General features: G+C 37.6%; 1 protein-coding gene across 1 annotated transcript in view; it reads left to right on the forward strand.

Annotated features, from left to right (window-relative positions):
• etf1a (eukaryotic translation termination factor 1a) overlaps positions 1–12,700 on the forward strand; it is a 15,672-nt gene extending 2,972 nt beyond the window's left edge. Inside the window, exons 2-11 of the mRNA XM_051650522.1 lie at positions 615–708; positions 5,962–6,137; positions 6,544–6,683; positions 6,771–6,909; positions 7,198–7,388; positions 8,717–8,846; positions 9,238–9,411; positions 9,668–9,732; positions 11,949–12,096; positions 12,216–12,700. Coding sequence (XP_051506482.1) covers positions 623–708; positions 5,962–6,137; positions 6,544–6,683; positions 6,771–6,909; positions 7,198–7,388; positions 8,717–8,846; positions 9,238–9,411; positions 9,668–9,732; positions 11,949–12,096; positions 12,216–12,298 — 1,332 coding nt within the window. The 5' untranslated portion in view covers positions 615–622 and the 3' untranslated portion in view covers positions 12,299–12,700. The remainder of the gene's footprint in view (positions 1–614; positions 709–5,961; positions 6,138–6,543; positions 6,684–6,770; positions 6,910–7,197; positions 7,389–8,716; positions 8,847–9,237; positions 9,412–9,667; positions 9,733–11,948; positions 12,097–12,215) is intronic.
• The last annotated feature ends 4,055 nt before the right edge of the window (positions 12,701–16,755 follow it).

Consider the following 16,755-nt stretch of genomic DNA (forward strand, 5'->3'; position numbering starts at 1 on the left):
GAGTCTCCTTCCTGAGCGGTATGAAGGCTGTGTGGTCCCATGGTGTTTATACTTGCGTACTATTGTTTGTACAGATGAACGTCGTACCTTCAGGCATTTGGAAATTGCTCCCAAGGATGAACCAGACTTGTGGAGGTCCACAATGTTTTTTCTGAGGTCTTTGCTGATTTCTTTTGATTTTCCCATGATGTCAAGCAAAGAGTCACTGAGTTTGAACGTAGGCCTTAAAATATATCCACTGGTACACCTCCAGTTGACTCCAATTAGCCTGAAGCTAAATTAGGCTTGACATCATTTTCTGGAATTTTCTAAGCTGCTTAAAGGCACAGATAACTTAGTGTATGTAAACTTCTCACCCACTGGAATTGTGATTATAGTAAATAAAAAATGAAACAATCTGTCTTTAAACAATTGTTGGAAAAATTACTTGTGTCATGCACAAAGTAGATGTCCTAAACGACTTGCCAGAACTGTAGTTTGCTAATATGAAATCTGTGGAGTGGCTAAAAAATGAGTTTTAATGACTTCAACCTAAGTGTATGTAAACTTCTGACTTCATCTGTGTATATATATATATATATATATAATATATACATATACCTCTGGTGTTTCAGGACTGAAGATGGCAGATGATCCGAGCGCATCGGATAGAAATGTGGAGATCTGGAAGATCAAGAAACTCATCAAGAGTCTGGAAGCGGCGAGAGGGTGAGTGTGTGTTTAGGAGTTTTACAAACACGTGTTTCCATACACTGAAGCTATAATAAATGTATTATAAGACACTGTGTATAAAAGCATCTGTTTCATGACTATTTACTCGGGTCACAGGGATGGGCAGATCTGATTTTGTGTGTATTTGGGTTTTCAGTCACCAGGTGTTTCAATCAGGTCTGTTTATTGTCTCATAATTACAGTATTTAGTCATTTATCTTATTACACTTATTACAGATTCCATCACGCAGTAAATCAAGTATTGAGTCAACCTATGTGGGATTTAAACTTACAACCAGGATCGGAAATTAACAGGGTTTCAGGGCAAAAATGAATGGAAAAAAAAAATGCCCCCGAAATTCACAATGTGGGGGCAAAAAAGTATCAGCTAAGGTATTTTCAGACCACTGAAAATGTGTCCAATTTAACGATTTACTCATGGAGCCACATTGAGAGCCCCATATCTCTGGGAATGAACCATATGGGGCCTAAAAAATGAAGATACCAATAGAAAAGTTTGTTCTAAACCAGAAAATAAAAGGATATTAAGATATCTTTAATACTTCTGGAGTTACAGGCACGCCAACCTTGAAAAAAGAACACAAAGTGCTTTTTCCCATTTTTGAGCTGTCACCATTGGCATGCAATGCAACAAGGATTGCTAAAGTCAACTGATTTTAGTAACAGACTTACCAATCTCTGTGTAAACATAACATAATGTTGCTGCCACCTTTCTAAGTTTATTTGTTTGATCTGTGGTTTTGCTCCAAAATCATAGGTGAAAATTGCCATTTTGAGCCCCCCTTTACAAAATAGTGGATTACTCCATAAATATTCATCCATGGTATTAAATTTTTTGGCTTCATCATCATTTATGTATTCCTTTCACCAGAAAAAAAATGATCAAAATCAAAATTTTGAGCCGGGGACCACTGGTTGAGTTGACACGGAATGACGCAACAGCAAATCAGATTTTCTAAAGTGGAGCAAACACTTATTTCATTCAATATTTACAAATGTTTTGGTAGATTTTGGAACTGACACAAGGGAAATCGGTTAATTGTCCAAGTGACAATCTGACGATATTTGGCCATTTTGCTATTTTCAGCATTGGCCGATAACTGTTTTCGCTTGTATTATGTATATTGCCATTTATTTCAGCCATCCTGCTTTCTAGATATCGGAATCGGCCATAAAAAATAAAAACATATTGGTTGAACACTCATTTGGATATGAAAAAAATCTTGGTTTTCCTGGCCGATATATCGGTCTATCACTAATCCAGATTGAGTTGAGTTAAGCATATTGTAGTCTGAAAGGCAAAATATACACATGAAATCCTATATTTACAAACTAAATCCAAACTAACATTCGGATGTGGTTTGAAATTAGATTACATCGTTACTATTGCAGTCCTATACGTTGGATATTAACAGCACTGTCTGAATAAACAGATCAGATTTCATCACTGTGCACAGTCAATCCTAAAGATTAGATTTGAAAACTGTGTGAACAAAATCAAAGCCACACCACCTCCTCTAATCTCAATTTACTGAATGTGTAATGTGTCACTTATAAACATGTGTTGGCACACGTGATGTGTGTCTTTGGGGGGCTGTAACTGGAGTGGAAAGAACTTTGTGCTTTAAAATACTCCTTGTCCTCAGTTCACTCGCCCATCAGATCTGTGAGCTTTATAATCAAGGGTTACGCATGTGTGAAATGGTCTGTAAGGTGTGTGCTTCATTGAGCGTGTAAATGCGACATCGCTGTGACTGTTTTGCACTCGTGCTTTCTGACAGGTTGAGCGTGCAGTAGGTCACAATAACATAGACCTTTATTCAAGGGCAACGTGTGTGTAAATAAAGCCATGCATTTACATTTGTCACCAGCAAGACCCTCGTTCAACCATAGAGCTCAGTGTAGACGGAATAAACCACGTGTTTGAAGTTAATCTGTTTTTAGCAGCATCTCACTGTGTGTGAGAGAGAGAATAAGAGAGCAGGGAACTCTAGAAAAATGTTAAGCCTTCTTTTTCTCAGGCAACTTTGCCAGCTCTCTGTAAACCTTTGACTTCGCTCTGTCTCTCTCGATTAAGTTGTTTTTAGTTCATTTCAGCTGTAGTAGAAAGTCGAGTATACTATTGCCAAAGCATTGTAAGGTTATTTGTTGGGCTGTCGATTTGACGCGTTATCTTCGTGCGATTCATTGTATTAAAAGTATGCGTTAAAAATGTATGCAATTAATCATGTTCCTGGACTGTAATAATAAGGTATAGTCCAACCATCGGAGCAATTTAAGCTTGAAGTTCCAGCTGTTTTCAGCAGGGGGCAGTAAGCGGGACTCCAGCTGTACAGACAACAAACACACTCAGACTTTCACAACAGCAGCAAAAGCACAAGATTCACTTCCAGCAAATGTACGATCAGCACTCGTACCCCCCAGGGATGTGTGCTCTCCCCACTACTCTTCTCCCTGTATACCAACGTCAAAAAGACCCCTCTGTCAAGCTCTTGAAGTCTGCAGATGACACTGCTGTCATCGGCCTCAACCAAAATGGTGATGAGTCTGCATACAGAAGAGATGTTGAAAGGCTGGCTCACTGAATGCAGTTATCTCGAGACGTGTTTTTCTACGTTTCAAACTACACTTTAAATTGACACAGTGACCTAAAAGCATGTTTATGATGCGATGCATCCAAAGTGAGACGCTCAAAGCATTCGTCTGACGCAGGTGTACATTGACGCATCCTTAGACAAGCCCTTATAATAAATCTCGGACAGATTGACTAATTCAATTGCAAAATGGATTACTGTGAACTGTAGGCCAATGAAAGGATTATGTTCAATAATATGGAAATAAACAATGTGTTGCATTCTAAATCCACTTTTTGTATTGTCTTATTAATGCTTTACTTGTCTGCCACAATAATGTAATGCATTTTAATTATCTGAATAATTATTTTAATAATAGATATTATATTTATAATTATTTAAATATAACTATTCAACTCACTATGAACAAATTGGAGAAAGAATCGCCATTGACTAGTAAGTACATGTTTGTTTAAATGCACTTTTACATTGAGTTTACATTGATATAATAAGCGCTAAAATGGTACTGTCTCTTTAAGAGACCCGGCAGCTCCGCGAGCAAATGCTTACGGTTGAATTAGCACAGTGCACATTAACAACAAGAAAAAAGTTGCACTGTGGTTTTTTCCTCATCCATGCAATGTATGATTAGAATTATTTTTATGTTTATTTTTTTGATCACCAACTGACTGTGTGTGGATCTTGTCTTTGGACACAAAATAAACAGAACGAGCCAAAAGGAAACTTTTATTTGCATAATGTGTATTGACCTACATGTACAGATAAGTTTTCACTGAAGCCAAATAAGGTCAGTTTCCTTCAGAGTGCATGCTTACTCTAGAAAGGGCTGAATCCAGCTTCTTAATCTATTCATTCAGTAAAAGGATCTCTGTGCTTTAGTTCTTCACCATTAAACAACTCAATCACTGGTGAGTGAAATCTGAACATTTACTAGCCAGTGGCTAATAACAAACTTATAGTCGCATAGCGTGAAATTTGTTCGCATATGTAAGTGATTTACTCGCAATGTAGAGAGTTGCTATTTATAATTATTTTATCATTATATATTAAATTATTTTTATTTGAGGGGCTTTCTCAGCAAATATTTATATGTGCGGTTAATTCGATTAATTATTTGACACTGTGTTTGAAAGCCCTAGTTAATTTATGTACATAACGTCTTTAAATAAGACAACAAGAAACAGAACTTTTCTCAAGGCAAACGTTGTGAGCTCGATAAAGCCTTACCTGAAAGTTTGAAACATGAAGGTTATAAAGGCCTTAAGTAGGCTGAATACTTGAGATCCATTCAAGATAGATTGATCTGAACTAAAAACTAAAGTGATTTTTATTATGCAGTTTCTCTATATTTAGTTAACCTTTTAAGCTCTGAAGGTGTTTTTAAAGATTTTCTGTTTCAATGGCACATCCAAAATTAAAGGCTTATAACTCGACAAAAAACAACAAAAAAAAAAAACAAGGAAAGCCAAGTGTTTGGTGTCATTTTAGAGAAACCTTTTCACAATTTTTAATGATATAGATTATGATATATTCTGAGACTCTCAGCCTAAGAAACTTGAAAAATCACACCAAGATTTGAGCCATTTTTCTGATTTGACATTATATATCTCAGTGTAAATAAGGTGGCTCCGAAAAGCTGTTTTGTTTCCAATCATGTCAACTGTATCTGAGAAAAAGTTTGTGTTGATACAACAAAGCAATCAAAAGTTACAGCATTAAAAAAATATTTGATCATAGTGTCCAAAAACATCTCCATGTGTCCAAAAGCCTCTCCAAACAAATAAAACATAATAATTGTACATAAGAACTAATTACACATGTAAACACAACAATGATTAAAGGTTTGCATAGCATGCAGACATGATTTTAGTCATGAGATTTCACAGAATGAGTTTCATTCTGTGTCATTTGAGTCATCATTGAGTCTGTGTCATGTATTTGGCACCATCTCCTGGTGGCCATATGTAACATTGTGCTTCATGTGGATTATCTAATGATCAATGCATCTGATTACCTTGTGTGTAGACTCGTTTGAAAGATAATCACCTCCTCTAAATAATGATATGTGATTATCCTGTAGTTATAAGCAAAAACGCAGCTTGTAAGCAACACCAGCATAATTGTCAAAGAGATATACTTAGCTATTACTCCCTATATTTTTGTCTGTGAGTAAAACAGATTGTCTGGTTGTATTCAAATCAGATAGTTGTGTTCAGTTTTGGTCATAATGCCCACATGCATTGGAAAGTAGAGCTTCTAAGCTTTCAAAAGATACCTATTGTGTGTTGGTCAAGACTGTAGTTATTCATATTTTGAGAAACACATTTTTTCTTGTGGGCCCATCCGAGCTTAAAGGTTTGAGGCTTTATTCAAGCTGTAAAACCACAAAAAGAAACTTGTTTTTGAAAAATTGCCAATACACAATGTATCGTATCATAGGCTGAAGTTATTAATGAATATCACTTGATGTTTTGAGTCAATTTTAATGTAATGTCATGGAAAATCAAATGAGTGGCACACCAGAGTTTTGTGCAGTTTTGTGACCCCTTTTAGTCTCTTCGTTTTTGTTTTTAATTTGCCAGTTTGTATTTGTAATTTGCCAAACAAACAATTTTTCTCTCTCTCTCTTTCTCAGTAATGGTACGAGCATGATTTCTCTCATCATTCCTCCAAAAGATCAGATCTCCAGAGTGGCGAAGATGTTGGCAGATGAGTTTGGCACGGCGTCAAACATCAAGAGTCGAGTGAACAGACTGTCAGTGCTGGGAGCCATTACATCTGTCCAACAGAGACTCAAACTCTATAACAAAGGTGTGTGTCTCCTTCTGTTTTATGTAATCAGTTATTTGTGCCCCTGAACAAACACTCATGTATTTTACACTCACATTTTGGTCATTTAGATGAAAAAAATGAAGCTGCTTCATTCTGCTCCAATGGAAAGAAAATGTTTTTATGATCTTAAATCAAAACATAATACGTTCTCATTTTCCGATGGATAAAATCAAGTCCCGTCCCATTGAATACTTTGTTTCTCATTGAGGATTCAGACTCCATTGCATGTTTACTTTCAGTTGTCACTCAAATATAATGTGTTCATGATGATCACAACCAGATTCCTCTGTTTTAATTCGGTATCAGACTTCAGCAATCACACATGAACGTGAAACTCGCGACATCTTCAACTTGTTGTGGCTTTGTTTTCTCTCGTCTCCTGCAGTGCCTCATAATGGTCTGGTGGTGTACTGCGGCACAATCGTGACAGACGAAGGTAAAGAAAAGAAAGTCAACATCGATTTTGAGCCTTTCAAACCCATCAACACCTCTCTGTACCTCTGCGACAACAAGTTCCACACTGAGGTGAAATCAAAGTACAAATGAGTTGAGGTTTTATAAAGCTTATAGTAAATATTTGACAAAGACTCTAGGATCTTCTTCTGTCTCTAGGCTCTCACAGCGCTGTTGTCGGATGACAGTAAGTTTGGATTTATAGTTATTGACGGAAGTGGAGCTCTATTCGGGACCTTACAGGGCAACACCAGAGAAGTGTTGCACAAATTTACTGTGGACCTACCCAAGAAACACGGTACTGAACATACACATATTTAATATATTTAACATTATATAAATATATATAAATACATTTGCTGGTAATATAAAATTAAACAACCTTGTTGTGAATATATTGCAATGAATGCACTTCTTACTATTCCTAATAAGTACATATAGAGATTTTTCTTTTACTAAAAGGCTATAAAATATAAAAAATAGCTATATCGCCCAGCTCTTGTGTCATCTTTACCCATGTGTTCTCTGTTCTTCTCTTCTTAAATGTGAATGTACAAAATTAATGTATCTCTAATCATTATTTCAGGAAGAGGTGGTCAATCTGCGTTGCGTTTCGCTCGATTACGGATGGAGAAAAGACATAATTACGTGAGGAAGGTCGCGGAAACGGCGGTGCAGCTCTATGTGTCGAATGATAAAGTCAACGTAGCCGGACTGGTGCTCGCCGGATCCGCAGACTTTAAAACGGAGCTCAGCCAATCAGACATGTTTGACCCGGTAAGAAACAAATCTGATTCCTTGTTGAGTTGTTGAACAGTTCCAAGAAGGTCTCTTATTAGTTGAAATAAACTTTCTAATAGAGGTAAACTGATATGTCTGTTTCACCGATTAATCGTGCTTTTTGGAACTGTCGGTAATTGGCAAAAATCTATGCTGGTAGTTCCCGATATTTTATTTTATTTTATTTTATTTTATTTATTTATTTTTTCCCTCCATTTTCTTTTTATAATTAGAATGGTTTGATTCTACAATATAACAGCGGCCTCTAGAGGTGAAATTAAAACAATCCCTGTTTCGTCTCGTGGGGATTTGCCGTATCTAAATCTTTCACCATTGACAATATTCATCTATATTTTTATTGTCACTTCAATGCATATTTTAAGGGCCATGTCCCGAAGGGGCTAGCCCCTGTTGTATCCGACAGTATTATTATTATTCTTCTTCTGGCTGGGAGTCTATGGCAGCCTTATGAACCGTATATAGGAAAATGATGAAATTTGGCACATTGATAGAGGTGGGCATGAATAAGCCTTATACCAAATTTGGGGTCTCTAGGTCATACTCTATAGCGCCACCATCAGTTCAAATAATAACTTTTGCGTATATCTTTTGAACCGTTTGTCCTAGAGACACAATTCTTTTTTTTTTATTTTGGTTTTTTTGTCTGATTACTCTCCTCCTCAATATTAAAACTCTGCCCATTACAGTGGTCGCCATTTTGGATTATGACGTTTACAGTTTAAACTTTTCACATCCTTTGTCCTCTTTGCATTGTGCTTAGGGAATGGCTTTAAAATGTTTATTGTCATTATTAGATAATCAAGTGTTCTAAATAAGTGAGGGCATGCAAAGAAATATGTGATTATATGGAAACATCCCTCGTCAGTATATGCATAGTGTCTTCAACTTCATATCTTGTAAATAAAAAATAAAAACCTCATCTGGTGAAATATATGTTTACAAAATCCTTCGTCTAGTGAGTTTATATGCTATAAAAAGCTCAATTTGGTTAATACTTAAATATAGAGCATTTTAAGAGAGCCAAGTGTCCATTTCAAAATAAGAGTCCCCTGTTTTGGGCTTGTTTATAGTTCAGATTTCTACGTAATGCACCAAATTCATTTTTGCATAGTAAAGAAAGACGAAAAAAGGAGAAAATAACTTTTTTTTTTTTTATTTAATTTTTTTTTAACTTTATATAACTCTACTTTTAAAAACTATCGGCCGATTATTCCACTATCGATTGACCTCTACTTTCTATGATGTTTCTTGAAATGTACTACTAGTGCATGCTGTAACAACAGTATCATTGTCTCTAACTGCAGAGGTTACAGGCGAAAGTATTAAGGCTGGTGGACATCTCTTACGGGGGTGAAAACGGCTTTAATCAGGCCATCGAGCTCTCCGCTGAGGTCCTGTCCAACGTCAAATTCATACAGGAGAAGAAATTAATAGGTAAATATTGATTCTCACAATTGTGTGTCATTTCATTTGGTAAAATCTCTTATAAAATCGCAATAAGAAATCATTTTTACATTTAATTCCATGGTGCTAGAGGTGCTCGCTATCAATTTGACCTGGTGGGCGATAAAATAAGCAAAAACTCCTATAAATATCCCAGTATCATTCCAGACAGCATTTGGCTGGCCAAAGCTTTGAGTCATAAGATGAGTCATCAACATATTTGGACCATTTTTTCTAGAGATAAAGATTAGGCCTATAAATAAGATTATATCTGCTCAACGTTCATATTTTTGTCTACTTTTAAGAGGACACTAGCTTATAAATGGCTTCCAAGACTTGGACTAAAATCCACAAAGTTTAATACTGGTCTTCTTTCTCTCAGGGCGATATTTTGACGAGATCAGTCAGGACACGGGGAAGTATTGTTTTGGAGTTGAGGACACGCTGAAAGCCATGGAAATGGGAGCCGTTGAAATTCTCATCGTCTATGAAAACTTGGAGACGATGAGATACGTCTTCAGAATCCACGGCGTGGAGCTGAACGGTGCTGAGAATGGTACAATCACACTCGCTCACGGCCTGCTGATAGAATATAGTCACTTTGAGTTATAGTGACAATATAAAACAGCCTTGTCTACCTTATTGCTTAAACTGTCAAAGCTCTGTGGCGAAGTGTGTTCAGTCTAAACACGAGAAACGGTGTAAACACACTTGTATTCACACAGTTTTGTTGCACCAACAGATAGTTAAAGATTAGATTGTTTAGAACGGAAATGCACTTGTAATATATCGTCTCTCTCTACATGTTTCAGATGCGAAAGTCATTTATTTGACCCCAGAACAAGAAAAGGACAAGTCTCACTTCATAGACAAAGAGGTGTGTATGTGTTTATCTGTGTTATAGGTCATCTGTTGTGTACAATGCTCACACCTGTGTACACATTCATTCTCCAAGGACGAGTTCAGTTCAGAAAACAAACTGTCCTGACTCCCATTCTTCGTTCGTTGCATGCAGATCTCACAAGTGTGCTGATTCCTCTCTGGCAAACTCATAGATTTGAATAAAATTAGTGGTCTGAAATAATTGCATATTCATATGTTAATTGGAGAGGGCAAATACAATATATGGGTATTTCTTCAACTTCAGGCGATTAAAACACATTTTTTAAAATGTATTTATTATATATATATATATATATATATATATATATATATATATATATATATATATATATATATATATATATTTAATATACATAAAATGTTAGCTATGAAATTAGCCTTAGCAAGAAAAAAAATTAAAAATGTCATTTCCAGCACAGAATTCTATTAACCCTTTAAGCTCGGATGGGCCCGTGAGAAAATTACATAATCGTCAAAATATAAATAACTACAGTCTTGACCAACACAAAATAGGTATCGTTTGAAAGCTTAGAAGCTCTACTTTCCAATGCATGTAGACATTATGACCAAAACTGAACAAGTGCTTTGAAATTTGCAGACAAATCAGAAGTGTTCCGTTTTTATAATTTATTTAAAAAAAATATATGCACATTACATATTATTGCAATCAGTAAAAAACATCAAACTGATCAAATAGTTGTGTCATATGTTTTTGGAAAGCTCTCAGAGTAGAATACAACCAGCTTATTTGTGTTACTCACAGACAAAAATATAGCGAGTAATAGCTAAGTATATGTCTTTGACAATTATGTTGGTGTTGCTTATATACTGCGTTTTCGCTTATAACTTTACAAAAATAAACATATTACATAACACTACTTAGATGAGGTGATTATCTTTCAAACGAGTCCACACACAAGGGATGTATAGATCATTAGATAATCCACATGAAGCACAATGTTACATATGGCCACCAGGAGATGGCGCCAAATACATGACACAGACTCAATGATGACTCAAATGACACAGAATGAAACTCATTCTGTGAAATCTCATGACTAAAATCATGTCTGCATGCTATGCAAACCTTTAATCATTGTTGTGTTTGCATGTGTAATTAGTTCTTATGCACAATTATTATATTTTATTTGTTTGGAGAGGCTTTTGGACACTTGGAGGCGTTTTTGGACACTATGATAAAATATTTTTGTAATGTTATAACTTTTGGTTGTTTTGTCGTATGAACACAAATATTTTCTCAGATAGAGTTGACATGATTGGAAACAAAACAAAACAGTTTTTTTGGAGCCACCTTATTTACACCCAGAGATGTATACTGTGAAATAAAAAATAAGAAAAAAAGGACATTTTTGGCTCAATGTTTTGTAATTTATTTTCAGCAGTTCCTTAGGCTGAGAGTTCTACAATGATACCAAACAGTTATAAGCCGTATACCACTGAAACAGGACATCTTTAAAACACCTTCAGAGCTTAAAGGGTTAAACACAATACAGAATTTGAGATGTGCTGCAAATGATACTGTGGTGGGAATTTTCATGACAAAAATGACAAATCCCCTGTGATGCATGTGCATACACTGTTGGACATTGTTAGAGAGTGTGAAAAATGTTTTATTAAGTCCACAGTGCCTAAAGTTGAAGAACGTATTGTTTTTTTCCCATTACAAATATTATCAACACAACAATTTGAGTGAAAAGTTGAACTGAAAAATTATCATCAATTATAAGGCTGTGAGATTAAGATAAAAACGCACATTCAAATGCTAAAACTGTGCATTTGAATTTTGGATGTGTGTCCAAAGCACTGACGATGACCAGTCGCTTTCTTGTGCTAAAAAAAGGCTAGACGCAGTGCAGCAAATATAGATTAACAGAACGCAGGTGTCTCGAGGCACGTTTTTAAAGGTTGAAGTTCTTTTTTTAATTGACATAGCATCTAAAAAAACACAGCGCTCTTTCCTTTTTTACGTTAAAATTACATTTAATTCAAATTTAGTTTCTCAGCCCTAATGAATTATGTTGTATTTCAAAAATGTCCCCCTTTTGCTTTAATGACAGATGCTCAATGATGTCATTCCTTTTAAGTTGCAGTTTTATGCGTCTGTCAACATTTTAATGCTACATAATGTCCTTCATTTTTAATGTTTTTTTCTCTCAATGTCTGTGTCAGACGGGGCAGGAACATGAGCTCATCGAGTCGATGCCTCTGCTGGAGTGGTTCGCCAATAACTATAAGACATTTGGAGCCACTCTGGAGATCGTGACGGATAAAAGTCAAGAGGGGTCACAGTTCGTCAAGGGCTTTGGAGGAATCGGAGGCAAGCACACTGAATCATTAGTCAACAAACAAAAGATGCACTGATGACCTTTTCATGATGGTATTAGTTAGAGAGTGAGATTATTGTTCAATTGTAACTTAAATGTGTTGTTTTTGTAGGTATTTTGCGATACAGAGTCGATTTCCAAGGGATGGAATACCAGGGAGAAGACGAGGAGTTTTTTGATTTGGATGACTACTAGGTAGTCGGAACTGAAATAGGGTGAAATGAATGAAGATTTGAGAAAATGTAGAAAGAAAAATCGTTCTATGCTACAGAGAGAGAGAAAGAGTTTGTGTGTTTTGATCCCAGATAATCTTAAACACACTGACAGTTTCAGAAGAGAAGGGAATCATCTGTCAATCAAATAAAGGACAGAGCTATTCATGAATAATGAAAAAGCTTGCCTTAGAGCGTTCTGATTGGATAAGACTCAATACCTCGCTCTGTTTATTCTCCTCCCCCTTTTGAATTAAAGTCACAGCACGTGTCCAGGAAGTATATTCACCCTATTTTTGGACTCACTCCTTACGAAATAAAAGTACATTTTTCTTTTTCTTTTTTTTATCCTCTGTTCCCTCTCTTTCTCCCCCTAATTTTTCCACTCTAAATCCAACTCTAGATTCCCTACCTCACTTTTTTTCTTTTTTTTTTTTTTTTTTACTGGCAGTAACTGATGCTGTATTTTATGACGGTGTGGAATTTTTTTACATGGGTTTCTGTAGCGAATGTGGGAGAAACAAAATATTAAATTTGAAAACTGCTCAAACCAGCTGCCCTGTATGTGTCCGTTTTTATAGCTTTGTGTTCAGTTTATTGCCCCCAAAAAGCTGATCTCACCTCGTGCCTCCAGATTAATGACTGATTTATAGAGATTTATTTTGCTGTGTTACACTGTATGAGCACTATTGCCAAGTCTATTTTTATTCTTCTTATTACAGCAGCTAATGTGTAAGACATAGAATTGATATTAAAGGGCGACTAATATGTGTTTTTAAATGGCCAATGCCAATATGCCTGTAAGTATATGTGTATTATACACTGATGAGCCAAAACATTATGACCAACTGCCTAATATGCTGTTGGTCCTCCATGTGCCAGCGCTAACCTGCCGAGGCATGCACTCCACAAGACCCCTGAAGGTGTCCTGTGGTATCTGGCACCAAGACATTAGCAGCAGATCTTTCAAGTCTTGTAAATTGCGAGTTGGAGCCGCCGTGGATTGGACTTGTTGGTCCAGCACATCCCACAGATGCTCAATCGGATTGAGAGCTGGGGAATTTGGAGGCCAGGGCAACACCTTGAACTCTTCATCATGTTCCTCAAACCATTCCCAAACAATGTGTGCAGTGTGGCGCATTATCCTGCTGAAAGAGGCCACTGCCATCAGGGAATACCGTTGTCATGAAGGGGTGTACCTGGTCTGCAACTATGTTTAGGTAGCTGGCACGTGTCAAATTGATGTCCACATGAATGGCTGGACCCAGAGTTTCCCAGCAAAACATTGCCCAGAGCATCACACTCCCTCCACCGCCTTGTTGTCTTCCCACAGTACATCCTGGTGACATCACTTCCCCAGGTAAACGGCGCACACGTTCACGGCCGTCCACGTGATGTAAAAGAAAACGGAACTCATCGAACCAGACGACCTTCCACTGCTCCAAGGTCCAGTTCCGATTCTCGCATGCCTATTGTTGGTGCTTTCGACGGTGGACAGGGGTCATCATGGGCACTCTCACCAGTCTGCGGCTACACAGCCCCATATGCATCAAGGTGCGATGCACTGTGTGTTGTGACACATTTCTCCCATAACCATCATTAAAATTTTCTAGGACTTTTCTGGCCACAGTAAACCTTCTGTCAGTTCGGACCAGACAGGATAGCCTTCGTTGCCCTCATGCATCAATGAGCCTTGGGAACCTGTTGCCGGTTTGTGGTTTGTCCCTCCTTGGACCACTGTCGGTAGGTACTCACCACTGCTGACCGGGAGCACCCCAAAATCCTTGCTGTTTTAGAGATGATCTGATCCAGTCGTCTGGTCATCACTATTTGGCCCTTGTCAAAGTCACTCAGGTATTTACTCCTGCCCATTTCTCTTGCATTCAACACGTTGAATACGAAAACTGATTGTTTGCGTACCATCTAATCTACCCAGACAGCAATGATGATGCCTAGGTTAAAGCTTTCATCTAAAAACACTGAAACACTTTTAACCCTTACTGCTTACTGACAGTCCATCACCTTTTCCTCAGCTGAGGTGCAAGATATTATCTTTTGAACAGCAAGAATATTCTAAAAGTGCAGAATATTTTAAAACCATAAATCACACAGGGAACATTTGTGTCAAGTTTCATGCAGTGGACTTCACTGCATCAGCAGCAACTGTAGAGCGATGGACTTTGTTCCATATTTCTGCAGATTTTGCAGTTGAACTATTGTGTACCCTGCGGGCAGGACCCTTAGAGATGGCATCTACTAGATCCTTTGAAACAATTAAAGGTGCTCGAAGTCATTTATTTATTTATTTATTTTCATGGAAAGGTATGCAAAAAATAATTCTACAGCCTGAAATATATCACTGAAATAACTGCCCTGAGATATCACACCAATCACTGTGACAGTTATAATCTCTGTAAAAAGTCAAATAAAAAGTGTCTGCGGACCATGGACATATTCGTTCTGTAGCCAATCAGACTGCGTCTGAGGCGTTTCTGCCTGTCAATCATTTTGAGCATTCTAATAGTGTTGTAGTTGCAGCGAATTTTTGAGGCATTATGCCATTTTTATGCCATGTTGTTCATAACAATTGTCAGCTGAGGGCGCTATTTCGTTACTGTTGTGTTTGACAACCCTGGGAACATGCTTTGTGTTGGTTTTTTTATGGTTTCGGTGCAGTGTTTTGGAAATAGGGAGCATGGCTAAATCAACGGCTCAGTCTCGTGGAAGTTAGAAATTCTAAAATAGCTTACAGCACCTTAAAGTTCAATGTGTGAGCTGAGGTAGGAAGAAATAATAATTAAAAAAACATATCTAGTTCATTTTAGAAACATTACTGAGATCAACAGCAATGACGTTGCCTAGGTCAAAGCTAACAGCTCAAAACTGACACACTTTTAACCCTTACTACTTAGTAATAGTCAGTGGCGGAGCTAGGGGGTGGCCAGGGGTGGCCGTGGCCACCATGGACCGAAGCCTGGCCACCCCATTGGCCACCCCACTCACAACTGCCGCTTTGGTCATTTTTTGTCTTGGGCACAATTTAGTTTTTAGAGGTGTACAACCGCAACACACAGGGGTCTTAACATGTGTGCACACCAAGGTCGCCACACCTCTCTGTCATGTTAGTAGCCGTAGCCAGTAGCAGTTCTAGCTTGTACGGTGCCCTAGGCAAAACCCGCTTCAACACGACCCCAAAGCTGTTGACCGGGGGGAATGTAAATGAGAACAATTTCAGGGTTCCCAAATGTCATTGGATGCATTGATGGAACCCACATTCCTAATAAAGCTCCTTTAGTCAATGAAGGAGACTAGGTTAATAGGAAGTCATTCCATAGCATCAAGGTGCAGGTAACAATAGAATATTGGGTGCTAAATCAGTATTTAAACCATTAAATGCCACTCATTACTGGTCACCACTAATTAGGTAATATGAGATGCATCCCACCTCATCACAAATGTTGAAGCCAAATGTCCAGGGTCTGTACACGATGCCAGAATTTTCCAGCAGTCATCGTTGTGCCACAGATTTCAACAAAGTATGTTTTGCCTTAATACTGTATGTTTTTTTTATTTTTATTTGTTATTAACCAACCACTATTATGGGAAACTTCAGTGGTTACTTGCTGGGGGACAGAGGGTACCCCTGTCTGCCCTATATGATGACCCCCTACCCTGAACCTGGACCACAGACACTATTTAACCTGGCCCACAGCAGAACACGGGCCAAGGTGGAGATGACATTGGCATCCTGAAGGCCAGGTTTCAGTGCCTGCGTGGGCTCAGGGTCAGTCCAGAATGGGCATGTGACATCACAGTGGCATGTGTGGTTCTTCACAACATTGCCACAATAAGAGGCAAGAGGGCCCCCCTTCTCTTGATGAAGTTGGTCAAGAGGAACCCCCAGTGGACCAAAGAGATGGAAGGGTGGTACAGGATGTGATCTGCCAAAATCACTTTTTTAATTAAATAATGCACAAAGTGAATAGTCAAGTGTTTTTATTGTTTCTTTATTTCCTGTAATAGAAAGACATTTGTATTTATTGCTTTACCATTCAACAACAAATGACAGATTAATCCTCACTAGGCATATACAGTTCCCACCTTTAGCTGATGTTCCAGCAATTCAATTTCAAGTCTGGCCTTTTTTACGTTCAGCCTTTTCTCCTCCATTTGAAGCTGTATACGGTCCATTTCCATGTCACTTTTTCTTATTTGCCTTTGAAGATGGACCTTATACAGCTCCTTTGCAGGCAGCTAGGAACACCGAATGATAATTCAATATCATTGCTAAAGTCTGTAATACATATACAAACCAGTTATTTTAATAAAGACAACTGCAGAAAAGTTCTCACACTGCTAAGATTCTGTGTAGAGGTAGATGGACCCTCCTCTGTATAGGAATCCCCAGCCATATTCTGTAAGAGGACATTGACAAAGTTT

The sequence above is a fragment of the Myxocyprinus asiaticus genome, chromosome 22, assembly GCF_019703515.2.
Source record: "Myxocyprinus asiaticus isolate MX2 ecotype Aquarium Trade chromosome 22, UBuf_Myxa_2, whole genome shotgun sequence".
NCBI lineage: Eukaryota > Metazoa > Chordata > Actinopteri > Cypriniformes > Catostomidae > Myxocyprinus > Myxocyprinus asiaticus.